The following is a 14,571-nucleotide window of genomic DNA, read 5'->3' as shown; positions in this document are numbered from 1 at the left end:
ATCACACTATTCAAGCTCCAAGAAACATCTAAACTGGGGTGGTTTTTAATGCATGCAGAAATCTTTTTGATAAGAATTACTTGCTCAGGAGAAAGAACTGGAAAATGTGATTCAATACCCAATTTTCCATAAACTGGAAAATACATCTAATGTACAAGCCAAGGTTGAAAGAAAACTCAAAGAAACAAGCTCTCTGGCAATTCAAGTCATATCAAATTGAAGTCCTCTGAAACACAGGAAACAGAACCACTGGCTTGCAAGGGACTTTCAGAGGCAGCTCAAGTCTCCAGATAAAGTTAGACCTCAAAGAACCAAGATGGTTATTAACCAGCATCCACAGAAGCCTATTGCAGAGTTCAATCACCCAAACCGACATCTGAGCATCAGACAGCACCGGATATTCAGTAACAGGCATCGATGTGAGAAAGTATTTATCTCCCGAAGCTGACCGATTCTCTCTCCGCAGCAGAGGTGTTCTCTCTTCTTTTCTCTTAGACAAGATAGTGACCGATACTCATGCTCTTAACCATCATGTCCCACAGACTTAAAGACACTCATTAACAGTGACCCCAAGCATTCACTTTAAGGCCCACAGAACATCTTTTCAGGAACCGTACCCTTTATTTCTAACCAGTTACACTCCTACTTCGTCTTCTCTAGGATCCACACGTCCCCTCTAGAACAGGATGCTGAGTCTAGATTTAAATAATGCCAAGCATAATAACAAGGATTCCTAGTTCTAACGAGATTTGTTAACAAGGACTCAGATCCACAGATTTGCAAGATACAGCAGTAAACGGCTGGTTTATTCAATCTAAGACACATTATAAGTCCCAGCGTTTCAGCTGTTTGCATGTAGTGAAGACTCTAAATTTTGAGCTGAATTAAACCAAGAGTTTTATTGCATTTGTGTTCTGTAATTTTTTTTTCTAACTGAATTTCTTTATATTTTTGACGAAATATGAAATGCAATCAAGAATATTACTTAAATCTAAGGTTGTATCTACTTTTCCCCTCATTTACATAGCCAGTAACCACAAACAAACTTACACGGTCTCCCATGATTCCTCATTTAACTCAACCCAGTGCCTTATCATCATCACAGCATGCCTTAGATACCAAAGCAAATGCATATCTGCCAGATTTGTTTACTCATTTGCTATGCTACAACTTAATCAAAAATATTCTTACATGCTAGATGTATCCCTCCATGTTTTTATAAAATCTGCATTTAAATGTAAGATTTCAGAAAGGTGATATTACCTGTGAGAGCAACTTCTTCAGCAGCTGTGCTATGGCAGGATCCTCGGGTGGAGGGCAGTCAGGAAGAGACCCGTTTCGCTTCTTCTGACGCATGTGAAGATGTCTGAACAAGCTAGTGATATCTTTAGACCTCAAAGCATAATCAAATATAGAACGACTTACTGGCTCTTTTAAAACACTGAGTAGAACAAGTTTTCTTTCAATCTATATTAGAAAAATAAAAAGAATCAACCAAAGATATAACATACAGTACAGCTGTTTTCAAATTCAATAAATATAACCTGTGTAAAGTTAACATGGGCATTCATTTTCTAAGAAAACAGGAGATATCGACATCTGCAACTTTTGCTTAGAAGAAAAAAGAACACCAGGGACCTTTAGAGAGTGAAGGTATTTCTTCATTCATTTTTAGCATCTGAGTATACATTTGTGTCTCTCATACTTGAGTATTACCAATGTCCAGACTAGAAAAGTTTAGACCCCAAGTTCTCTACATCTCAAAACGTCAGATGACTTTCCAGATCTCTGAAGTATCTGAAGTTTACAGGTCTAACAGCCAAAAGGTACTAATCCAGAGAAGATGCTCAACAGCCTCAAGGCCACCCTTCAGTCATCAGGTTTTCCCAACAGCTTCAACCACTTCTAAAAAACATTACTCTCTCCATATAGTTCTTAAAATCTCTTCATTTTTAATCCCCAAGAATATTCTCCTTGTCAATGCGTTTATAATAAAAGGGGTTAAACAGTAACCAAGAGGACTTTTTTTAGATAGATTTAACTACCTGGTGAGTTGGCCAATAGAAACCAGCATACAAAGGTATCTTTTGTCTAATCCAAATTGCAGAAAAGTAAGAATTGTGAAGCATATAGATAAGCAGTCTCTCAGCTCCTAAACCTGGCCTTTCAAAATATACAACAATGATAAAAGCAAAAAGTAACACTAATAACAATTTCTGAAAAACAAGGAGAATGGTGCAGATTTCTAACAAACCACGTAAATATCAGGTTTATTTTAGTGAAACACAACTAAAAGTTATTACAAATGAATCTAATTTTTCAATCCCAGAAACACTTCTTTCTTTCATTAATAGTTTAAGAGCCAAACTTGCTTGCTTGTTCAGTCACTTCAGTCGTGTCTAACTCTCTGCGACCCCATGGACCACGGCCTGCCAGGCTCCCTGTCCATGGGATTCTCCAGGCAAGAATACTGGAGCAGGCTGCCATTTTCTTCTCCAGTGATAAAGTATGAAGTGAGTGAAGTGAAGTCACTCAGTCGTGTCTGACTCTTTGCGACCCCATGGACTGCAGCCTACCAGGCTCCTCCATCCATGGGGTTTTCCAGGCAAGAGTACTGGAGTGGGCTGCCATTGCCTTCTCCAAAGAGCCAAACTTCTATGGCTCAAAATAGAATAAGCAGTCAAAGCAGTAGGAATCTCTAGACCTGGCTTCTAAGAAAGCCTTAATAAACTTCAAAAAAGGTCATATTTTAGCAATATTATCTATCTTTCAAGGATATATAAATTGTTCTCAGGATGAAAATTTTAATTTACAAACTCTATGAAAGAAAGAATGATGATTCCCCACGTTGGATTAATCTATTATGAAAAGTAAAGATGGAAGGCAGTCATAGCCACTTATTTGCAGAGGATATCCAAGGCCATTTTCTCCAACCACAGGGAAGGCACACTGGGCTTATAAAAGTAGAAGAAAGCTAGAGAGGAATAGGAACTTGCAAAAGAAAAACAGGTATTTTAGGATGCTTTAGAAACTAGAATCACCTCTCAAAAGTCCATTCAATTTAAATATCTATCAATATTTTGATAGCTGGCTATCCAGCAAAATGAAGGGTATATACACTGACAAGCTGGATAAATAACTGCCTTGTACAAACCAAAGATCCAAAGTTTATCAACAAGTGCTACACTGCTTAGGAAGGGGTGGGGGAGGAGCAGGGAGCAAGAGGGGTCAGTTGTCTTTAGATTGAAAAAAAAAAAAAAAGAAATCAGAACCAGTGAGTGCTCTAAAAACCAATTTTGGAAAAAGCCTGCTTCCAATTTATTATCAACGTGGACTTGGGCTGGAATCAGCTATACACTTATAACAAAAGCAGGTTCATCAATATATATTCCTGCTACACTTCCCATAACAGCAGACGCTTCAGACACCACACGAAAGGAGAAAGGGTGAGCCACGGAGCTGCATTACACTCAACATGATGGACAGCATACCAGCTCCCTGGCTCCTCTCACAGTCCAGAGCGTTTGTTCATTAACATTAACTACCGCAAAAGAAATGTGAAAAGTCTACAGTCCAATTTAAATCTTTAAAAGTTTAAATAAAAATAGGACTCTCCAAACCTTTTTCTTAAAGGGGCACAGTTAGAAGGGAGGGTTGATTCCAAGCTGGAACGTGCATACCTGTATTATTGGTTGAGTAATATATGGGTCAAGGTAAGGCATCAGTTTGCAGTAGACATCAGCTGTGCTTATTTGGTGAGCTACCACAGTGATAAATCCCACAGCACCATAGCGTATCCATAGATTGGGATGACACAGAAAGGGGGCTAAGAGGGAAAAAAAGGCATGGATTAAACCATGTTCATAAAGAGTTCCATACTATCAAGATACCATGTTCATAAAGAGTTTCCCACTATTAAGATAAACAAATTTTTACCTTATAACACTATTGATAAAGGGATTATACCAAATGTTACTATCAGGTTGCCTCTGACTGTCCTGGGACATAAACTGAGCCAGGCGAACATACTGACATTATACTATTCCCGCCCATAAATATGAACAATACCGTAAGAGAGCAAAACAGTTCCCTCTTTCCTTGGGATTCAAACTGTTATGTTTGTAGTCAGGGCTGAAGATGGGGGACACATACTCACTCAAGAGACTGAGTTAAAAACCACAGGACAGAGACCCGAGTCCCGACAGCACACGGCAGACTGAGACCCCATATAATGCGCCCAAGGGAGGCTCAGGGACGCACAGCCACCACACAGAGGCCAAGGCAGCAGCAAAGGCATTTCTCCTCCAAGTCACGGCTTGGGTTAAGGGAATGATCTCACCTGACGGACACTCATTTAAATACAAAGATCTGACTGTACTGAATACAATACTCATGAATTCATTCACAAGGCAATATGAATTGAGACTGAAAGGCAGAAAACATATGCTGCCCATTGTTAAAGAGTTAAGATGTAAGATTAAACCACAAAATTCAACGAGTATCTTTTCACATCTTTTAACTATTTTCTGTACTACACTTAAAGTCAATGATTTCAACTAACTGAAGATTTAGGATAAAAGTCAAACAGCTAAACTAACTGGATTTAACAACAATAAAGCAAAAACCTATTAGTTCTGCGGACACAAAGACATCATCATTTAGAGAATACTGACGCCATAAGAAATCCAGGCAACAGAGGAATAAGAATTCTGTCATCACAATGGAGCACTATGGTGCAGTGAGATGCTCCCTTTGTCTTTCCCCTTTACAATCAGTACAACACCAAAAACTCAACAAAGGTGCCTCTGCCCAACACAGCCAGGTGCAGAATTCCACTCACCTAGACGTCTAGAGGTGGGGGGACCGGAGCAAACAGGGAAGGTGGGACCAGGGAATACACGGTGGTGACTGCAGTCTGCCCTCCGCCCACGGCAGCTGAGCCGCGCCCCCAGAGGCGGCGGCTCTCACGGCTCTGGCCTCCCCTGCAGCAGCACCGACAGCCTCCAGTGACCGGGCGGCAGTGGGCCAGGACCCCGTCCCCCTAGTCACAGAGGCGCCACAACTCCAGCCCCCACACCTCCCGCCACGGCAGCAAAGCCCTCAGACCTTGCAACACCAGACTGGTCAGAGATGGGCCCGTGACCCCAGCTCTTGTCCACCCTCCCCTCTCCTGTGAGAACAGCGCCTGGGGCTCGGGAGACCCTGCACGTGACCAAGGGCCCACTACCCTGGTGCCCGGGCAGTGACGCCAGCAACAGCGGCAGCGCAAGGCACACCACCACCAGAGGCTCGGGGAGCGGCCACGAGGTTGCGGGGCGACACCTCTAACCGAGGCAGCAGAGGGTGGGAACCTCGGGCTCCCAAAGATAACCAGAGGCAGCACAGACAAATGAACTTTACAAGTTAGGCTATAGTGCCACCTAACGGACAACAGAGAAAGACTACTAACTTCTGGCCTGGTTAGGAATCAGAATCAAGAAGTGTTCACTATTTCCAAGGCACAGGAAGAGAAACACTCTCATCAAGCACCCTGAAGGACAGCAGGAAGACTGTGTCACAAAAAGGAAATGAAAATTCTCCAGAAACTAAAGCCACTGAATACAGGGATCTGACAGAGAATTCCAGATAGCTGTCATGAAGAAACTCAAAGAGCCACAGGAAAACTCAGAGGCAGTCCAGTGAGCTCAGGAATGAAATTAATGAACAGAAGGAACACTTAACCAAACAGACTAAAATACAAAAAAAAAAAAAAAAAAAAAGTTGTTTGCGCTCATGACTCTGTCAGCGAGCAAGGACGCCTCTGAGAAAGCAGAATGGCATCAGCACCCGAGAAGGACCACCCCCTTCAGTGACCATCCCACCCAAAGGTCAGAAGGCATCTTCTGAGGTCTTCCGGAGCCCCACGTGGGGCTCAGCCTCTGCGACTGCAAGGAGCCTGCCGAGGTGCGCAAGGTGCGGGCAGGCTTCCCCGGAGGAAAACAGAAGTCTTTCTCCCAATTCACCAGAAAAACACTGACCACCGTCATCGCTGCAAGGAGGTCCCAGTGTCTGAAACTGAAACCTTTAAACCCATGCCTCTAGAATAAGAACACACGAGGAGCCCCTTGTGCTGGGACTGGCAAGATCCAGCCCTGAGCCTCTGGAGTGGGAGCACTGACTCTAAGTCTAGACGACCAGAGAACTAACCCTAGGGAGTATCAAATAGTGAGAACTCACACACAGGAAACCACCTGAATACAAGACCCCACATCACCCAACCACCAGCAGCACCCTGTGCAGGATGCCTCATCTGAACAACAAACAAAACAAAAATACAAACCCAATCATCAGCAGACAGGATCACCACCTCACCCAGACTTGCCCATCAGAGGAAAAACAAACAAACAAAAACTCAGCATAAATCTCACCCTATATGAAGCTTACACAAACCACTGGACCAACCTTAGAGGGCAGAAACCAAAAGGAAGAAAGAATTCAAGCTTGAAGCCTGGGAAAAGGAGACCTCAAACACAGTAAGTTTAAAAAATAATCATGAAAAGGCAGACAAATATTACACAAATGAAGGAACAAACTTAGAAACACAGAAGTCCAAATAAACAAAGTTCAGTTCAGTCCCTCAGTCGTGTCCGACTCTTTGAGACCCCATGAATCGCAGCACGCCAACCCTCCCTGTCCATCACCAACTCCCGGAGTTCACTCAGACTCATGTCCATCGAGTCAGTGATGCCATCCAGCCATCTCATCCTCTGTCGTCCCCTTCCCCTTCTGCCCTCAATCTTTCCCAGCATCAGGGTCTTTTCAAATGAGTCAGCTCTTCGCATCAGGTGGCCAAAGTATTGGAGTTTCAGCTTCAACATCAGTCCTTCCAATGATATATATATGCCATATATATATATATATATATATATATATAAATGAAGAGGAAACTACAAATCAAAACTACAATAAGATATCACCTCACGCTGGTCAGAATGGCCATCGTCAAAAAGTCTACAAACAATAAATACTGCAGAGAATATGGAGAAAAGGGAACCCTCTTGTACTGTTGGTGGGAATGTAAATTGATTTAGCCACTATGGAAGACAATATGAAGATTCCTTAAAAAAATCAGGAATAAAACCACCATATAACCCAGCAATCCCACTCCTAGGCATATACCCTGAAGAAACAAGAATTGAAAATGATACATGTACCTATGAGATGTTTTATATAAACCTCATGGTAACCACATGGACTGTAGCCCGTCAGGCTCCTCTGTCCATGGGATTCTCCAGGCAAGAATACTGGAGTGGGTGGCCATTCCCTTCTCCAGCAGATCTTCCCCACCCAGGGACCAAAGCCAGGTCTCCCTCATTGCAGGCAGATTCTTTACCATAGGGGCCACCAAGGAAGCCCATGACATCACTTATATGTGGAACCTAAAAGCAAATGTTTCAAATTAACTGATCTGCAAAGCAGCAAGAGACTCACAGACTTAGAGAATGAAACTATGGTTGCCATGGGGGAAGGATGGTGGAAGGCACAGGTAGGGAGCTTGGGGTGGATTTGTGCACATTGCTAGATTAGAAATGGATAACCAACAGGGAACTACCCTATAGCACATGAAACTCTCTCAATGTCATGTGGCAGCCTGGATGGGAGGGGAGTTCAGGGAGAATGGGTACATGTTATGTATGGCTCAGTCCTTTGCTGTTCAGCTGAAACTATCACAACAGTGTTAATCGGCTATAACCCGATACAAGATAAACGGTTAAAAGGAAAAATAAGACCCAACTATATCTGCTGCCGCCAGGACACTTACCCCGGCTCTAAGGACAAACATAGGCTCAAAGTGAAGGGACAGAAGACTCCAAATTACAGCCTAAACAGAAGGAATGTAGCCATACTCGTATCAAGTAAAACAGGCTTCAAGCCAAAAAAGGTAACCAAAGACAAAGATGAACAGTATATAAGGATAAAATGGACAATTCATCAGGAAGACATAACAGTGATTTATATATACATACACACACACACCCCTAACTCAGGAGCATCAAAACATACAAAACGATCATTATCAGACCCAAAGAAGAACTGACAGCAAGAGAGGAACTAAAGTGAGAGGAACTAAAAGTCGTGCCCGACTCTTTGCGACCCCATGGATAGTAGCCTGCACCAAGCTCCTCTGTCCATGGGATTTTCAAGGCAAGAGTACTGGAGTGGGTTGACATTTCCTTCTACAGGGAATCTTCCCAACCCAGGGATGGAACCCAAGTCTCTCACATTGTGGACAGACGCTTTACCATCTGAGCCACCAGGGAAGTCCAAGAGAGGAACTAGGGGACTTTAACACCCCACTTACATCAGTGGATAGATCATCATCCAGAGAGAAATAAACCCACACTTGTGGACAAGAGCACATAATATACAATGGAGAAAGGCCAGTCTCTTAAACAGCGCTGGAAAAAGCGGAACAACTAATGAAAACATAAACAGCATGCTCTCTGACAAAAGTCTTGGCAAAAATCTTTAGACATGTCTCCTCAGACAAGAGAAACAAAAATAAACAAATGGGGCGACACCAAACTAAAAAGCTTCTGCACAAAACAAGAAATCGTCAACAAAACAGACAACCACTGAGTGGGAGAAGCTATTTGCAAGTTATGTAGCTGATAAGGGGTTAATGTCAATATATATCAAGAACTCAGACAACTCAACAGCCAAAAAACAACAACCTGCATCACAAATGGGCAGAGGAGCTGAATTTCTCCAAAGAAGACATACAGCTGGCTGGCAGAGACATGTGAAGATTTTCACCATCATTGATTACAAGGGAAATGCAAATCAAAATCACAATGAGCTACCACCTCACACTCTTAGCATGGCTGTTATCAAAAAGATGAGAAACAGCAAGTGCTGGAAAGCGTGTGTAAAAAAGGAAGCCTTTTTTACACTGCAGAAGTGGAAACTGGAAGAGTCACTATGGAAAACGCTGTGGAGATTCCTCAAAAAGGTTAAGAACAGAACTCCCATAAGATCCACCTATTTCTGGCTATTTGGTGTGCCACATGTAAATGATTTATCCGAACAATAAAACACTAACTCAAAAAGATATATGCACCCCTATGCTCATTATAGCTTTATTTACAACAGCCAAGATGGGGAATAACCTAAATGCCCATCAATGGTTAAAGAAGATGTGGAATAAAGATGCGATGGAATGTTACTCAGCCATAAAAAAAAAGCAGAATCTTGCCATATGCAACACGGATGGACCTTGAGTATATTGCTGCTAAGTCGCTTCAGTTGTGTCCGACTCTGTGCGACCCCATAGACGGCAGCCCACCAGGCTCCCCCGTCCCTGGGATTCTCCAGGCAAGAACACTGGAGTGGGTTGCCATTTCCTTCTCCAATGCAGGAAAGTGAAAAGTGAAAGTAAAGTCGCTCAGTCGTGTCTGACTCCCTGCGATCCCATGGACTGCAATCCACCAGGCTCCCCCATCCATGGGACTTTCCAGGCAAGAGTACTGGAGTGGGGTGCCATTGCCTTCTCCCTTCAGTGTATTAAGCTAAGTTAAATATGTCAGACAGAGAAATAAAAATGCCATATGATTTCACTTATTTGTAGCACACAAAAAACAAACAAAAAATAATAAATGAACTCAGCCAAAAAAAAAAAAGCAGCATATAAATATAGAGGACACAGTAACAGTTACCAGACAGGGAGGGGCAGGGAGGAGGGTAAGATGGGTAAAGGGGATCAACTGAATGATGGTGGACAGAAACTCGATTTTTGGTGGGGAGCACACTGCAGTGTGCACAGAAGCAGAAATACAATGCTGTACACATGAAACCTGGATGACGTTACAAACCAGGGCCAGTTCCATAAAAAATAAATTTAAAAAATAAGAAATTATTTAAAAAAATCCTATTTTGTACTAATACTAAATAGGGCAAGAGAAAAAAATTGTTCAAGGTATCTGTCTCCAGAGTTCTCCCGTTTCCAATTCTTCTACACATGGAGGTGATTTTGATTATTCCATTAACACCCTGCAGCTTCTGAGACAGCCAACGATGGAAGGGCTGGAGTTTCCCTCTGACAATAGAGAAAATGAGGGCTGGAAAAACACTGAAAAACCTCCAAAAGGTAACTCAATTGAAGACGACCTGGCAGAAGTGGGCAGAAGACGAGGCTGAATCAGCGGCCCAGTCCTCTGTGTTACCTGTGTTACAGTCACACCCTTACCTGGCGCTCACCTGCACCAAGGGTCCATCTCCGCCCGCCCCTCGTCTGTCACAGCACCTGCTCTAGCCAATGGAACGTCTGCAGGTGTAACAGACAGAGGCTCGAAATGCGCAGCACAGCTAGGCTTCTGCCACCACCCAGGATGTCACCTGGGTAGCTGCTGCCCCTCCAACGTGGGCCCAGGAGGAGACAGATACATCCCAGTCCCCACAGACAGTCCGGGAGACGCAAGGCCTGAAGCAGAGCTGCCCAGAGCTCGCACCTAGATGCATGATGAGAACCTGACGGAAGCGCTTCCTGAGATCTCGTGGTTGATTTTTGCACAGCATTACTGTGTCGGTGAGCAGCTAACGGATACAAAGAACTTCAAAGATGCCAAATACAAGAAAACAGAATCAAGAGGATTTTCTGTAAAACATCCAATACACTCCCAGTTTTCTGGGGACAGGTGGAGGGAAAGGTAGAGGCTTCCCAGGTGGCTCAGCAGTGAAGAACTCGCATGCCAGGGAAGGAGACGCGGGTTTGATCCCTGGGTCGGGAAGATCCCTGGAGAAGCAAATGGCAACCGGCTCCAATATTCTTGCCTGGGAAGTCTCATAGACAGAGGAGCCTGGTGGGCTACAGATCATGGGGTCGCAAAGACTCGGACATGACTTGGCGATTGAACGATGACAAGAGGGAAAGGTTTCATAAATTCAAAGTGGGAAGATTGATTAGTATCAATCACGATCATCACCACCACCAATACAATTCCCACTAAGAATCACTAGAACAGACTAACCACACACAGTTTAACGACAGAACAGAGAGATGCATACAGTTTATCATCTGTTCTGTAAGTAAGTAGGTGTTTCTAAGTTATTAAAAACGTTTTTCTTTTAAACAGTTCAAAATGCCAACAAATGATTATTTGCTTGATTTTTCTCAGCAAGGCTCGTCTTCATCCCCATAGGTAGTATCAAATTCAGTTCTAGTTCCAAGGGAGTTCCACATCCAAAATGCTGCAAATCCAATGTACCACACTGGATTTATTCTATACCTCAAGATAATTATTTTTACATTAAACTTAAGATACTTGAAGACCCCGACTAGAAACAGCAGAACTCAGAAAAATCTCTGTAGATTTTGACAAGAGAGGTAAAAAACTATCTTTTATGATAATTTTTGCTTAAAAATTGATAGACATCCATTTTGCAGATAAATAAAATGCTACTTAGCTACTATAGTAAATCTCAAAAACAATTTCCTAATAAGCAACAGAATACATTATGTGAAATTATAATATACAAGTACATATTTATACACAGAGGATTTTCATTAGAATAAAGAATATCAAAGTCAAAAGCAAGGAAAATTTGACCCTTAAAAGGCAATGCCACTTTCACAGGAGGAAAAAAAACAATACTGATGCTAGAAATGAGCAGGAAAATATTCCAGGAAGCAAGATATTTGTTAAGATGATACATTTTCTGTTTAATATTCTTATGAAAAGGGGTGCTTTCTACATCTGCCTTATACTACATAGGACAAGAAACTCAAAAGACCTTCTAACATCTTTTATTATATTAATAATTTTTGCTTCCCAAGCTATTAGCTCTTTAAAAACTGAGGAAAAAAGAGAGATGATTCCCTCAAGGTTTTGTACTTTGTAGATTACACCAAAAAAAAGCATTTCAGTGTAGCAGAGATTTTTATCACAATTACATTGCCAATACTCAAAACTTCACTATTAAATTCCTTTTAACATAATCATCAAAAAATTCAAATTAGGATTACAATCTAAAAGAATGATTATAGAGTACAAAATAAGAAATCTACATATACTCAAATTTCCACAATTTTTTTCTTTTAAAAATCTATATTCATGCATAAAACTTCCAGAAATTTTATACCTCTACTATCTAACCATCTAATTTAAATAATCAAAATAATAATTTCTTTGTCTTTTTTTCTCCAAGGATTGCCTCAAGAAAAACTTATCAACCAAATCTAACTAATTTTGAGTTTGTATCAATTTTATTGGCAAAGCATTAAGCAGTAATAAGATATTATATCTAAAAAGGTAATTGTCTAAGATTTTATGTCTTCTCAGTACAAAGCCAACTTGAAATCTCACACTGGTTACTTCCTTAAAATGAAGTGGTAAGAAAACTGAAAGCTTCTAATATTTTTACTTTTACAAAGGGTCACATGTATCTGTTTGTTCTTACTCTGAATTTTAAGTTGATAAACATAGGTTAACTATTATAAAGGTCAAGGAATTAATCCTTTCATTGGTTAATAAAATTACTAACAGTAGTAATGGCAATACTACAAGTGTTTAACTGGTGATCAGTGTCATGACAGAAGTCATAGACAATCCTTTCACATACAGTTTCAACGTAACTAACAATCAAGTGTCCAAAAACATAAGCTAACTCTTCAGAGCAGTTAAAGACTTTATCTACATTGTGTTAAAAAAAAAAAAATCTTCATCTTTCAAGGATCACCAAGACTTAACTACAGATTAAAATACAGATGTATTTCCCAGCCTGGGCTGGAGAACCAACGCTCCTGTGAGTGGCCTGCTTGTCACTCACATTCAACACGCATGCAGGCATAAGCATGCATGAGGGTATGCACGCTTGTGCACACACACAAAAAAGAGACAAAAGAACTGAAAATCTGACTGTAGATTGTCTAGGAATTTCACAATGCTATCAATCAGTTGTAGTCATTCTCTTTCCAGGGGATCTTCCCAACCCAGTGATCGAACTCAGGTCTCCTGCACTGCAGGCAGATTCTTTACCATGTTAGCCACCAGGGAAGCCCATATTTCTCTTACCTCTCCCTCATTTTCCCATCCTAATTTTAAGAAGCAAACACTTACCAATATCACTGGCAAACTCGTAGACATGGGGCTTTTGCAGCAGCCCTAATTGACACATACAGGTAAGGGCGTTAAGAGCTTTCACAATAACAAATTCCTCAGCATCACTAAGACCTTGTTGCAGCAGGGGTTTGAGAATTGAGGAGCTTTGCCAGCCAACATAGGCAGCGACACCTGAAAAAGAGACGCAACCATATGTCATTTTTTTATACTTGAAAGTACAAATGTCATTAGTCAAAGTGTTAGTTGCTCAGTCGCGTCCTCAACTCTTTGTGACCCCATGGACTGTAGCCTGTCAGGCTCCCCTATCCATGGAATTCTCCAGGCAAGAATACTGGAGTGGGTTACCATTTCCTTCTCCAGGAGATCTTCCCGACCAGGGATTGAACCTGGGTCTCCTGCACTGCTGTCAGATTCTTTACCACTGAGCCACCAGGGAATAAAATGAATCAAAAGCCAAATATATTAAGCAATAACCCACGGAGAGACACTGCATTTCCTACTCAGCACAATAAATAAAAAAGACCCACACCAATGCCAATCATCAAGAAAATCTGCGACGCTAAGGGGAAAAAGATCCTATAAGCTTACAGAAAGGAAAATACAGATCACCTAAAAAAGAAGTAGAATCAGACTGGCATCAGATGATCATTTCAGTACCCATGCAGGCTAGAACACAACAGGGCAAGATCTTCAGGATTATGGAAGAAATGTTATACCCAAACTGTCAATAAAATAAGGATACAAAAATGAGCCATCATGAGACATGCAAGAACTATATGTGGTTACCTCCCATGCAAACATTTCTAAGAAAGTTTCTTGAGGATGTTTGCCAACAACATGAGAAAAATGTAGAAACACAAAATGGTAGATATAAACCAAGATTCAAGGGGGGAAAAGGATAAAACCTAGTAAAGACCTAGAAATCAATCAGCCCAAATTAAAACTAAAAGTCAATAAACTTCAAAAATGTTATTAAGAAGAAAAATGGAAGACATTACAAGCAATAGATAAAACTAGGAAGAAAGAAGCTAGATATTATAGACAGAGTGAAGAAGGTGTATTTTCTCTCTAAAAGGAAAACAAAAAAGTCAAACTCCAGGACGAAAAAAAAAAAAATTGTTCAAGAAAGTCATATGCAAAAATGAAATAAATTACAATGTGCTATGTATTTAGTTGTTTGCAGAGGATAGAATCCATTGACCTTGACGCTATAGACATTCTCATCAACTGATAAGAGTCACGGCATCAGAACTGTGGTGAAGCAATTATAAATACAGCCCACTACTTGGTGCTAAAGTCAATAAAAGTTACACACTCATGTAAATTATTTTGAATTTTCAGAATCAGTCTGTACAAGCAGAAGAGAATTTAAATATTATCAACTATAAAAATGCAACTGTTAGTTGAATTAGCAAACAGAAGCAGCAGAAAGAAAGAAAAATGAAAAAGGAGTGAAGGAAGTGAAGGAGGAAGG

At 41.2% G+C, this 14,571-nt stretch overlaps 1 protein-coding gene across 2 annotated transcripts in view; it reads right to left on the bottom strand.

Moving 5' to 3' along the window:
• Positions 1-14,571, bottom strand: part of PIK3R4 (phosphoinositide-3-kinase regulatory subunit 4) — a 76,153-nt gene that overhangs the window by 39,015 nt on the left and 22,567 nt on the right. For both annotated transcript variants that reach the window (XM_025294050.3, XM_025294044.3), the window contains exons 7-9: positions 13,095-13,268; positions 3,681-3,826; positions 1,264-1,467 (exon numbers count right to left, since the gene is read on the bottom strand). In XM_025294050.3, coding sequence (XP_025149835.2) covers positions 1,264-1,467; positions 3,681-3,826; positions 13,095-13,268 — 524 coding nt within the window. The remainder of the gene's footprint in view (positions 1-1,263; positions 1,468-3,680; positions 3,827-13,094; positions 13,269-14,571) is intronic.

The sequence above is a fragment of the Bubalus bubalis genome, chromosome 1 (genome assembly GCF_019923935.1).
Source record: "Bubalus bubalis isolate 160015118507 breed Murrah chromosome 1, NDDB_SH_1, whole genome shotgun sequence".
NCBI lineage: Eukaryota > Metazoa > Chordata > Mammalia > Artiodactyla > Bovidae > Bubalus > Bubalus bubalis.
This window is presented reverse-complemented; position numbering and strand designations above follow the sequence as displayed.